Source organism: Sylvia atricapilla, chromosome 1 (genome assembly GCF_009819655.1).
Source record: "Sylvia atricapilla isolate bSylAtr1 chromosome 1, bSylAtr1.pri, whole genome shotgun sequence".
Lineage (NCBI taxonomy): Eukaryota > Metazoa > Chordata > Aves > Passeriformes > Sylviidae > Sylvia > Sylvia atricapilla.
The window spans coordinates 82,538,947-82,552,514 of NC_089140.1; the positions used below are offsets into that span (position 1 = coordinate 82,538,947).

Here is a 13,568-nt window from a genome sequence, read left to right on the forward strand (position 1 = left end):
AAAAAAAAACCAAAAAAAACCAAAAAACTAACATAGTTGAAAAAATTACCTTGGTATTGAATGAGAATTCAGCAGTCAAATCAAATTCCTTCACTACTATCCCATGTACAAACCCACTGCAGACAGTAGAAGGGAGGCTTTTTCCAAGGATACGGTGGGTGCAAGCTTGGGTAGAAATGGCCTCCATGGGTGACCGGGGGATAATATGGGTTCATTATCCCAAGATATGGAAAATTTTTATGCAATGCTGTGTCACTCCCCTTGTAGTTTGGGTTTGAAAGTTACTGCTCACTGGAGGGTTAGTAACACCCAGGTGTTTCTACAGGGAAATAGCATCAGGGGAGCCTGCCCAAGGAAAAGGTAGATGTGGTTAATATACTCATTTTCTGACAGTTATGCTTCTTGGTCAAAAAGAGCAAATATGAAATTTTCTTCTCTGGTTCTGTAGCAGGTAGGGATGTTCTTATTATCAATCAGGAAAATGTAATGGAGAAGAGTAAATGGAATTGAATCAAACCAGCCTTTCTTGTCCTCTGAAATGTTACATGAATCTAGATAGAAATATTTCTCTGTGCCTTAAAACATCAGACATTCCTTGTTTGTTAAAAAAATTCTCTTCCTTGTTAGTTGGCTAACTTTAAATTTGATTTCAAGGTGGGTTTTTTAAAATCTGAATAAATCTGGACATTTTCTCTTGCAGAGGAGCCCATTGTCTTTAGCAACATCTTCTGTGCCATTACAAAGTGTAAAGGTGGATTAACGAGTCACTTGCTCCTCTCTGTCTTTGAAGGGATTGCTGTGGTTCAGCATCATTATCAGGTTCGAGTGATTCCCTCACCTACAAGTGTACTTTATAACATGCATTAAATAGGTATAGCTCTGATAATTTTGATAGAGATACTCAGAAGGAATTCCTTAAATAAACATTGGTAAGCTTTACAAGCTGTACGTATGACGTCAAATTATTAGAAGTCTTATAACTAGGATAATTTGATTGTCAATGTCAGCCCATTTTTAATTTCTTTAAATTCTGTTATTCTGCTAATTTAATGAGTTATAGTACATTTATACTTTGAAATCTTCACAGGAACATTTGTAAAATTAAGCTAGAAAAAAATCAACTTTTTGGCCAGAATAATTCCAGCTAAAATAGCAGCTATTATTACCAGTTGGATTCAGCCTCTTTTTGTTTAACATGAAATGGCCAGCAAATGGGAGTAATATTTGGCATATAGAGAGTCAGGCAGAGTTGGAAGCAGGCCTTTGGATAGTACACGTGTATATGTAGACAAATACTAAAGTCATGTTTTTTATCATAGAATTTGTCTTCTCTTTATTAAATAGCTCTGCTGCTTTGTCTACCTGGACATTTTTCTGATATGAACAGCAATGTGTTAAAGTAAACAGATGTTAAGAGGCACCTCTCATATCTCAAAGCAGACTTTTGCAGGCCAAATGCATTTGTATAGCCACCACCCTTCTATGACCCACTTCTGCAAACAATAAAAAAGCTTTGCAAAATCATAATTGCAAATATTCAGGAGAAAATATAAAAGTGCATATGATGCAGAGCATAATGCATGAAAACTTTGACTGTGAGGATCCAAATATTTTGATTTGTTATTGGGAAACTGATGTTGTTCAAAACACTTTTTTGGAAGAAGATAAAAATGGTCAGACTAAAAAGAGAAAAAGAAAAAGAGAAAAAGAAAATAAAAGCTAATTTCATTTTGAAACAAATTTTAAAAGGTTTGCATTTATATTAGTGGGTTACTTTCCTTGACAAGCTAGTTCGAATTCCTGATCTGATTCTTTCCAAAACTCAAATATTTGAAAATTTCTTGGATCTTGAAAACATTTAATCCAGTTTCAATAAATTGTATAATAGCTAAGAGACTGTTACCTTGCCCTTATTCCTGTTTGAAAATACAAATCATCTAGTTCCCACGAGCTGCTACTTCAAACTGTAACACAATCTCATGAATTTACTAACCATGTGATCACTGTGTTCTGCAGGATATTGGAAGATATTTGCCAGCTTTCAACAAGGGGGATTGTGAGAGTATGGCATATATAAACCAAAAACTTTCCAATACTTTGGAGACCTTCGTGGGAGCCTTGCAGAATACCAGCAGTGACAGCTGTGAATGCCAGCTAATGCTGGGGAACATCCAAAGACGATTGCAAATGTAAAGCCTTTCACGTTTTGATACCCCAAATGGTGGTTCATCATTAGTGATGTTATTCTGTGCATATGTCTGTGTTCTAAATTAAGTAATTACAGGAGAAATATTGTCTTTTAAAGTTTTATTCATTTAACTTGAAACTGAGTGGAAAAAATGTACAAGTTATATAAGATATTTAGAATAACTGAATAATTCCAAACCCACATTTTTTGTGGAGCACTTGTAGCAGATCTTGCTTCTCTACCAGCTGAATGCTCTAGATCACAACTAAGAAAATTTTTAATTTCCTGTGACTTCGGTTAGGTAAAAATTTTGATATCCAAATTTTTTATTTATAGCTCTTTTGATATAACTCTTCCCCTCAATAGCTGAATATCATTTTGTGAAATATTAAGTATTCCGATCAGTTCAGCAGTTCAAAAGGCAAGTATAGTGGTTGTAAATTGATGGGATTGTACTCTAATCAACTTCTGATAGTTGTTATTTGCATGGGGAAAACCATTAGATTTTAAGTAAAGCTGCTCCTACAGAGTATTTCAAATTTGCAATCAGATAGAAGTAGGCATTGTTATAACTTGCTATACTGGTTTGACTGTTAGATTGTTTTCATAAGAGGCTTGAATGCTGTCTGTGAATTACAGTAATACAGAAGAATTTGAGCCTAGATGCTGCTCCTAAATACCATGGGCTCATGTCCACCTTTGAAGAGAAAATCATATCTAATATGTGCATACTCTTAATTACTTATATTATAATTAGATAGACTCGTTTTCATCCTGAAGTGTAATGAATTGTACCTCTAGGTTTTAAAAACCAGTGTTCAGTATGAAAAATGGAAGTGACCTGTCCTCCATGAGCTACTGTTTGCTGGGGCCCTTAGTAATTATGGGAATCTATCTCTACACATGTATATATGTACAGATGCACGTGTCTGTCTCTACATATACAGTCTCATTTAGGCATGAAATGTGATGACCATTGCACCCTATAAATACCACATGAGGTTAGTAGAGGTGCTGACTGCATGCAGTGTGTGCACACAGAGCATAATGGGACCCTTTTGCCTGTTTTAGTTCTGTTTCACCATTTGTGTTAGCCTTTGTACATTGAAAAACCAATGACTTTGTTTTGATGGCTTGTGAAACTAAGGCTGTCATTCCAGGGTGACCGAAAATTTGGAGCTACAGTTGTCAGAAAATCCAGCAGCAGCTTTCTTCAGCAATTTTAATCTTGTGAATGGTGGGTTCTAGTTTTCTTCACTTTTTCTATAAGTCAGTCTAGTGTAATTTTGTAGGAAAATAACTGTTTCTTTGTTATTTCAATTTCAAAGGGACACTGTTTATGGAGTGTCCCTTTGATATTGAGTGAAAAATACTGACTTTAGGCAATGTTTTCACACAGTGAATTGAATGGAAAGGATACAATCTGTAGGAAATTTAATTAAATCAAATTGGTGCTCTTGACACTATTTTCTTTCTCTTCTAGATGTGAAAGTCAAAGATTTTGTGCAGAATATTACTCAGTTGAGGCTGGACATTGGTTCTTCTGTCAATATTTCTGCAGAAACTCTCAATACCCTCTTGGAAGCCAGTGTCTCTCATTCAGAGGTAAAAGATCAAAAAGAGGTGTCAGATTAGTGGACCAACCTATAGCATGATGTGCTAGATGAAGCAAAGCAAGCCACGTTGTTTGTTTGGAATCTTATATTTTCACTTATCAATACCATGTGAAATACTTTGGGAATTTTAGGACTTTAAAGTAATGATGTGATGCATTAAGAGATCAACTTATAGTAGCATTATTCCCCTGGTCTAAATGGCACTGCCTCATTACTTTCAGCAATGTTTTATCCTCTTGTCCTGACAGAGAATTGGAGCTTTTCTGTCTCAGTATTGTAGAAAAGATGAGGGTTTCTAGAGATGTCATTTTGTACCTTTTTGTACCGTCATTCCTTGCGATATGGAGTTGTCTTATGTATATAGTTTTTAAATTCCTTTTTGTGTTCCTCACTGTTCTTACATTATCTTACCACTGTCTTGCTGTACTTTCACTTTTAGTTGTTGACTCTTGAATGTAGTAAGCTTTCTGAGGGGTTCTGAGGGAATGAGTGTTACCACTGCTTTTTCCTGTGATTCCAGTGATCAGCTGAAATGAGAAATGCCAGCTGACTGATACGTGCTCTCTGCTGCCAGTGTCTGCGGGGGAGCTGAGGGTACATTTGGTGCAAATCGATCAGCTCACTGATCACAAAGCAGCCACTGGGTGTCAGTGATGCTCCACTTGCAGAAACCATCGCAAGCTCTGATGGTGAAAAGTGCAGCATTAACAGGCAGTTCAGACCGTCATAACTACTTACAGATGATTTGTTCTTCTGCCTCTGTGGCAGCGTGACTGCCTTTATTGTTAGCTTGTTATTGTGATACCACTAAATGATAATGAGAGAAGTCATCTGAAGGCAATTCTGTTAAATGGGATTCAGTGCACCTTTGATCCTTTGCAATAATAATGCTAATTGGCTAAATTGTCAAATTACTTTCCATCATTACTTTTTGCCAGTCATATGTAGAGCTTAGATATATACACACATCTCATATTTGGATAACTATACAGAAGTCTTTATCTGCTTAGTGCTTAAATCGTCCCCCAGTCCGATTGGAGCATTAAAAGCCTCTGTCTCTTAATGATTATGAAAGCAGCACAAGTACTTTTTAGAACTGTATTTTAGACATACCCATTGTGTTTATTGTCTATACAGCCATTGTCTGATAACCTAATGATAGCTATAGGCCCACTGTAGCCTTACGTTTCTGTGATTATATGCTACTACTCTGCTTTCCTCTGGAACAGTAAGAGTAAGCCTGGGAATTTTTTGTGCTTAATGTATTTACCCATAATTTCTGCCATGAGTTTATGTGATGGCCATGCTCATTGCCATGTGATGAGGTGATTTGAAAGCACTTAAAACCTGTAACCTTAAGACTGTAAGCATTTGTTTACTGAATATAGGAGTTTCGATTAGCTCTGGTAGCTGCAAGGAAAGTTCAGGGGACCTTAACCTAGGGGATAAAACATAGAATGTGTTAAAACTGTACTGAAATGGTGATATTCATGTGAGGCAAATCTGAAATAAATTTCAAGTTGCCTCAAGTTGCCAAAATTTCTTCCCCCAGCAAGAAGTCCAAATCAGTTTCATCTTACGCTGCTCACAGAACTATGTTTTTATTATGTTTCTTGAATGCACACACAAAAAAGTGATTCTTTAAATATATAGATAACCTTGTGGAATCACAAAGGCGAAATTCTGTTCCAGAATAAAAATCAAAAAACTAAATTATTAAGTTGGAAAATAAAATGTTCATAGGAATTAAAGAGTTAAATTCCATATCCTGACTGTCTTGCAGATTCTCTCCCTGATTGATAGCAGCAAGAGATGGATTCAGTGGAGGGGGTAGAGGCAGATTTTGTCCTAAGCAGTACACTGGAGTCCACTACTTTGGCTCCTACAGGCTCCTAAAAACCTTACAATTTTCTAGACTTGTTGAGAATGGGTAGCTAAGAACTCCTGAGATATCTGGACTTCAATCAATAGCCATTATACAAGATGGTTTTACTATGGTATTATCCAAGGTCTGCTTAGGCATTTGTCCCTTCAGCTGCTATTAAATAATACTTTAAAGCAGTGTTTAACTGAGAAATGTGAGCTGGCTTAGATTAGACATTGTGCCATACCGGCACCCCGAAGTGTTAAATTTGTGTGTCTTTTGAAAGAAGGAAGGACCATATTGTTTGATGTTAGTGATTCAGAACTCTAGATTTTGATCTTCAGGTGTTTCTGCAGCAGAGGTGTATATCTGATGGGAGGAGTATGCTCAGCATTGTAAATATGCCTGCTTATGGCATGAATGCTCAAGAATGAATGATTGAACAGTGGAAAATGAAAGCAAATCCTTATAACAAGTATACTTCATCTTTTTATTTGTACAAGGAGTACAAAGTAAGAATATAGCAATCTGATATAAAGCTGTATGGTTTATTATTTCCGGCCTGTTGGTGCCTGGAATAGTCATGTTACTGTGACACAAATTTTCACTTTATTGACTATAAAAAAAGGTGATGCATTTCAGGGAGAAAATATTTTAATACACATATGTTATGATAGGTTCTCTACAATGCCTTTGTGGTTGCTTTAAGTGGAAGATGTGATGAAGAGGTACTCAGCCTGTTGCTAAAGCTGCCTGAAAACAATAGAACTTCCATGGTAGTGGAAGAATTATGTTCTTTACCAGCGCTGGACTTGTATACCATGTTTGTGTTGATTATACAAAATTTGAATGTACGTCACATCATTTACAAGGTAAGATGGTTTTATTTGAAGGTAGCATGAAACATACAGGTAGATAGATTAATAATTCTGTTTTTCTTCAGATGTTCTTCCTCCATGAAAGAGTGGACGTATGGCATTCTTTGTCTTCATTTGACTCCCCAAAATATTGCAGTTGAAGAATGAGGGTACTAGATGCTTCCTCAGAAAAAATATCACTGAGTAATTAATTATGAAAGCTTTGCAGAAAACATGGGAGGTCAAAGACACAGTTTTATTAATCTCTAGCAGAGTTTGCAGTTCATGCAATTAGTCATTTCATTGTTTGTAAGAGTGCAAGACTGATCTGACAACATTTGAACTAAAACCAGCATAGGAGCTCACATCACAAGAATGACAAAACTATTTTCTCAGAAGAATTCATAGCACTGTGGATGCACATGTCTGAAGCACACCTGTGTTATCTGTACAACTGTAAATAACCTGGAACTAATATTGTTATTCAAAGAGTTAATGGTTTTATCTGTAAGAGCAGAATTATTGAATAGGATAGTAGAGAACATTCAGATCTTTAGAGGTAGTTGATTGACAGAACAGAAAATAGAAGCATGAATAGCTGAAATATAACATTGTGAGGAAGAAAGGCTTGTTCTAAAGCCATAGGGGTCTGGTTGTATTCTGGATGCTGTATGCTCAGTTAAGCAGGTTCAAAATAGAATTTAGAAGACAAGACAATTTCCCACAATAGGTAAAGATACCAGAGGGAAAAGAAAATATTTTAGTTTCTGAATTATCTGCACATCTAGAAGGGAAAAAATATTAGAAGAAAATAAACCAGTGCTTATTTTGATAAGGGTTTCTACTGAACACTATGGAAGCCTAATGAAGTCCTAGCAAATAGTAAAAAATGTTGTCATTTTTACAATTCCATTACAATTTATCCTAAATTGTAATGGAAGTTCTGCCATTTTTTTAACCAAATATGATTTTTTTTTTAATGGGCATCTTTCAATTTTTTTTTTCTCTACATAATGGCTGGTGAAGGCTGTGATGAAAATCAAGAGCAGACATCATAGTAGGAAGACAAAGGTGGATAAAATAGATGATCAGAGGAAGAACTGAAACAATATAATGAGATTATAGTGGTTTTATTATTTTGCATAGACAGGTAACAATGAATCAGTTTGTATTATTGTATCATCTAACTAATTCCCAAAAGCAAAGGGAACAGAGAGAAAATCCATAATGACAAATTTGCAAGGTGGAAATAGCAAACAGCCAATTGAACTTGGGTCAAGTAGGTAATAAAATGCACACTATTATTTTGGGCATGAAAAATTCAAAGGCAGGAACAATGTGACAGGAAAGTTAGTTACTTTAGGTGTCATATTAGGCAATAAAAGTGGTTTCTAGATTTAATTTAACTTACAAATTGTTTTTAAAATATGAAATTATTACACTGAACATTTCTAACGTGATGAAGGAAAAGTTTCCATTTACACTGAATTCTAAAAGGATAGAATGTCACCGATCCCATTAGCATCTTGGGTTGGAAAGCTCTCTTCAACTTGGCAGGTGTAAACATGTTCTATGAATATTAATTTGTGATTTTTCATAAGCCAGTACTAACATTACATTACAGAGGAGATCTCTTCAGCTTAATCTGAGAGTAACTGGGGATTTATAGCAAAAGGAGTTTTGTTAAACATTGTTCGTGGGAACATTGTATAATCAGTTTTAGAAAAAGACTGAATACTTTTGAGTGTTTCATTGAAAGGTTAACATTTGTTTCTAACTGGAGTTTCCTGTTGTATTTTTTTTCCTTCTTTTCCAAGGTCCAGATACCACCTGAGATAAGCAATGTATTAAATATGCTACTGGATGTGGTTTCTAGTATCAGTTCACTTCTCAATAAAGTCCACCATGTAATGGAAAAGCTTCCAATGTTTCTCCAAGGAATTCAAAATATTGGTGTGTTTGACATCTCCGCATTGCAGCAGGTATGTGTAGGATTTCAATATGCAAAATTAATTCCCCTGGTGAGGCGATTAGGTAGGGATATGTGTTTAGTAAGGAGACACACTAATGGAAATGATTTCCTAGAAAGTTGGGAATACAGAGAAGAGTCCATAAACCCTAAGAAGGTTAATTTTGTCCCTTTCAAGCCCTCTGGTAATTCTGAGACTATTAATATTTTGTTTCTGTCATTTCTTTTTTTGTTAACGTATGAGATCCTAGCCTAAGTTACTTCAGTGTTTGTCAACTGACTATTAATATCATCTATTATCTGTGATTTGGAGATAGCTAGCCACGCCTTTTCTGCTAAGTGTTTCTTGTTTTTTTTCTTTGTTCTATTTTTTTTTTTGAAAAGCAGATAATTATTTTGTTTACAAGAAATAGCTTTAATTCTTTAAATAATATGAGTTCAAGGGAGCCTATGCGCTTCTTGTATTTGCCGTGTGTTTCTGTTCACGTCACCCAAGGGGTTTGTGTGATAGTTCTGCTTGACAATAAAAAAAAACAGTGGCATGAGGTGCGAGTGAGGGTATTTATGTTGTCCCTGCCTTTAAGAGCAGTTGCTGTATGCATATCTACACAGCCAGCACAGTGGTGGATCTAGTGTTAAATGAATCATCAGAAAGATTTCTGTCTCTAATAAGATTCTAATTCCATAGAGGACCTGCCCATGGCATTACCTTTTGGATTTATTGTCCTTTGTGGAAAACTGAGGATTGAATCTGGTTTAAAATTGCAAACCCCTAAAAGATCCTGCAGTAGTAAATGGTGTAATGTGGTTTATTGCTAGAGTACAGTGTAAACACTGTCCTAAGTACTATTTTCCTTAGCGTTATCTTTTTCAAGATTGTCTAATCTGATAGATTAGAAACCTGTTGAAAAATGCTGTTCTGGTGCATCGGTTTTGGTTTTGATTTTTAATTGCCTTAAAAATAAAAGCCTGTGTTATTAAGTAGGAAGGAAACCTAGTTTACAGTTCAATGATATTGCCTTTTGCAAAGTTAGTTAAATTCTCTTTTTTGGGGGTAGCTTTTCAGCTGCCAGAATGAATGGCGACTTTTATCAGACACTTGCATTTTTTTCTGCTTTCCTTAAGCTAGTTCTGTTTGTGTCAGACTTTCCCTCCAGCAAATGAAATTTTATTTTTGGACTAAAACCCCAAAGTTCCTTATTTGGTAGAAGTAAATCTCAAAAGGTGCTGTTTAAAAAATTTGCAAAGAACAAATGGAACAGCAGAGGGCCATCTGCTCACAGTTTTAAGCTTTTCTCAATGGCCACCCCTATTATCCTGTAATAAGCCATAGATTTAACGTTGGAATTTTTGTTCTTTTTTAGTTCTAAGTTCTTTTGATCACTTTTTTCGACACAGTCTTTATTTTCTAGTGTTTTGGTAAAGCTCTTTTTCTTGTGAAATTACTGGGGCATTTTGGCCACCTAATAATTTGTGGAGGATTAAAATAATCAGTGCCTATTTCTTTTATTAATAAATTACATTTTTGATTTCAAGGGCTCTTCTGTCTCTGTAACTTTTTTTTTTTTTTTTTAATTTTGAAGACTAGTAGAAGTGTGGATGTACTTTATTTTTTCATGTTTAACTTGATTTTTTTATACTTTCCTGTAAGATTTAATTATTTTTTGCTTTTTTTTCTATGGTGGCCAAATTTGTGCTACTGAATAGATACTCCACTGAAGTGCATATATTGTTTATACACTTCCCTCCTTGAATGTGTTCTTCTATTTCCAAAAGAGTCCATCCTTCTGGATTTTTGTTCTAATGATTACCAAGAGCAAAGTAATTCAGTGACATTGAAAGATTATCAGATAAAGAATGTAAACGTTTTTGGGGTAAAATATTTGGATCTTTGTTCAAAAGACACTGAAGTTGATTTAAAAAAAAATACTTCTTTAATGAAAGAGGTAATAAAGTAATTGTCAACTGTGCACATGGATTTCTGTCTGAAAGGAAAAATTGAAAGGAAGAAATAACTATTATATCTGTAACATGTGAAGTTGAATTGAAAGGAACACGTATTGTAATAAAAGGTGGTGTAAAATCTCATCATCTACCCATCAGCAGTAGTTGGAATATGGTGCCAGATTTTACTGTTAAAAGCACTGAGTGAACGGATAACTCCCTGAGAAAAAACACTGCTGATTTCAATCATGATTTTAGCTTATGTTTTGCTGTTTGAAATTATTCACATCTGTTTTCATTCCTAATTTTTTTTGATGCTTGTAGTTCATCAATAGATAAGCTGCAGGGGACTTCCTGAGTTGCTGAATGCAGTTAGTTGTGAGAGCCAGCCTCACACTGTAATCCTTCCACTAACTTGAACAAATTCTCTGTTGAACTTATCATTGCAGAACAACCTGTTGATGTTTTAAAGGAATAAAATTCTGACTTAGGTTTATTTGTGGCTATTATGTTTATTCTTGTATCAAAAAATTTCTGTAGCATTTTTAACTTCTCTGGCTTGCCCATATGTTTGTGGAAAGCCAATTGCAGTCCTTCTCTGTTTTGCTAGGTTGAAATTACTTATTTTAGTATTTGTTTTTGCTTCATTTTTTTCTTTTAGATATGACACTCAGTCACTTAAGACAGCCTAGCATCATTTTTGCATGCTGGTTTAAGGCTAATCCTGAATATCTGAAGAAAAAATGTGTACAGTGTTTGAGGGGAATTTCAGCTGATGGCTCTTGTAGCTTGCTCATTGTCTATACCTACTAAAATGACTTTCCTAAGCTTGCATTCAACTTTTTCATAAACTGCACACAGTTTTTCTCTTAGATGATTAAGGATGAGTGATATACTGAGATGACATCTGTTTTATAGCAACATCTTATGATTTCAGTTGATAAATAAGATTTTGTACTGGTTATCTTGCTATTAAATTTGCTTTGAATTATGTGTTTTGCCATATTGCATTCTGATCTTTTCTCCTGCAATGCCTTCTGATATTAAATGATAGGCAGATTTAGGCAATTTGCTTCTTTCAGGGCTCACAGGAATAACACTAATAACTTCTCTGTAATCCTGTGTTTTCTCTCCTGTTAACAGGCTTCCTGCAACATCATCTTACTGTAATTTTTTTATCCACCACTATTAATTAGCAATTGGATGAATGATTATTAGTATTTTCTAGAGCAAGAACATTAATTGGTTGTTAGAGTTCACCTAAATTTCAGTTAGAATGTATCTTTTTTGTGGAGAAAGGAATTGCCCTCCCATGTAAATATGTTGTGTTGGTCAGGAACAATAACTTGAGAATGCATTAAATTTTACTTCTCAAATATTTTTGTCTTTATCATTGTCCACTTTAAAAATACTGTATATGTTGCCCTAAAAACATCAGAACCAGATATCTGTTATTTCCTGGATCACTAAACTGCTCATTCTTGAGTATATATGATTTTTCTACTTTTCAAATAGTGCCATCTAAATTTGATAGGCTTCTGAAAAACTGTTTAATCAAATCAGCAATTTTTATATTATCCCCCTAATGCTCTCAATTTCAGGACAAAAAAGACTTTGTTCTGTTTATGGTTTTTTTCCCAAAGAATTAGGATTATCTAGTTTTTCCTTTAGCCCTTTGGTTTCATCAAATTTTGAACTATCTTTAAGCTCCTTGTAGTTTTCCAGGAAAATTGCATTATTTTTTCTCTCTCTCTTTCTACTGTCATGATTCAGAATGGATTTTAGATTTATGTGCAAACTGTAGTCCAGTATGACTTTTAAGTTTCTTTTTCTGAGTAGCTGGTATTTCGATTCCGTGTGAATTTGTTTTTATTCATAATATTTTTTAAGCATGCAGTTGTTCAGTTAGGTCAGGAGCTCCTATGCTATGAGGTTTTTGCCTCCCTTTGAAAATCCAGTTCCAGATAAGCTTTTAATCTTCCATACCAGCCTTCCTCTTCCATGAATTTGTTACAGTGTTGACTGATTAGTTTGTAAGAGGCTGTTTTTTTTTTTGATTCATCAGCCTTGATTACAGCCCTCCTTTTACGGTTTAAACTAGACCAACTAGATCAAAGATAATTCTTTTTTTTTTTTTTTTTTTTTTTGTGAGATCCATACTACATATTTCTCATACTTTATCAAAGCCAAATGTTAAGAAACATATCTTTTTGAGTCAGTGGATATTTAGTTGAAAGACAGTAAGTAGATTCAGCCTGTTAGTGGCAGCTTACCACATAAATATTCATTATTTGAATTTCAAGTTATTTTGATTGGAACTGGAATTAATTAGCACGTTTGTGCTCTTTGACTGAAATAAGCCTCATTTATCCCTCTAGTGCAAATAGTCACTAATAAAGATTCATAACCAATTTTTTACAGCATTGTGCATAAATAAAGTTTATTTCTCCAGCGAAGTCCATGCCAGCAGATTCATTCAAGGGCTGCGGATGATTGTATTATGAAATGTGTTTATTATTTATTTACTTTGCTCTGTGCTGAAACTGTATGCTAAAAGTAAGATTTTGAGAGCAGCTAACAGAGTTTTAAACAACACATACTAATATTCCTCCAGGATTACTAAAGAAGCACCTGGCACTTCAATAAATGCATTGATCAAGATAAACTGTTTCTAACAGCGCAATTTTCAAACTGTCTGTGATTATGTCTTTATGTAAAGTACTGTGTTACTTTGAAAATTGACTCTTCTGTTTAAAAAAGTTCCAGCTATAAAATGCTAATTTTTTTCAGTGCTGACGTATCACAATGTTTTTTTTCTACTTGCCAGTTGTGGATTCTTCAAGTAGTGTCTGATAATCTACTTCTGCCTTTCTTGACAAGCATCTGCAACAATAATGAGTACCAGGCGAGCCAGTGCACTCTTTAGTTGTACCACAGCAGCGTGGTGCCTTGCAGTTGTGTCCTCTTAGAGCTGTGCACCTGTACACCCTCCCATGAGATCTCTTACAATCGAGCCCCTTATTTGAAAAGTGGAGCTGCACAGAGGATGAGACTATTGTTCTTCCTTTTTCTTGTTAAATGTGGTGAATGATGGTGCTTAAGCCATAAGAGCAGTCAGATTGCTCCCTCT

The 13,568-nt window shown here is 34.9% G+C and overlaps 1 protein-coding gene across 1 annotated transcript in view; it reads left to right on the forward strand.

Moving 5' to 3' along the window:
- The window catches only part of ABCA13 (ATP binding cassette subfamily A member 13), a 173,374-nt gene that overhangs the window by 32,664 nt on the left and 127,142 nt on the right, over positions 1 to 13,568 (forward strand). Inside the window, exons 13-18 of the mRNA XM_066326804.1 lie at positions 701 to 819; positions 2,017 to 2,189; positions 3,349 to 3,425; positions 3,672 to 3,793; positions 6,346 to 6,540; positions 8,343 to 8,507. Of these exons, the coding sequence (XP_066182901.1) occupies positions 701 to 819; positions 2,017 to 2,189; positions 3,349 to 3,425; positions 3,672 to 3,793; positions 6,346 to 6,540; positions 8,343 to 8,507 (851 nt within the window). The remainder of the gene's footprint in view (positions 1 to 700; positions 820 to 2,016; positions 2,190 to 3,348; positions 3,426 to 3,671; positions 3,794 to 6,345; positions 6,541 to 8,342; positions 8,508 to 13,568) is intronic.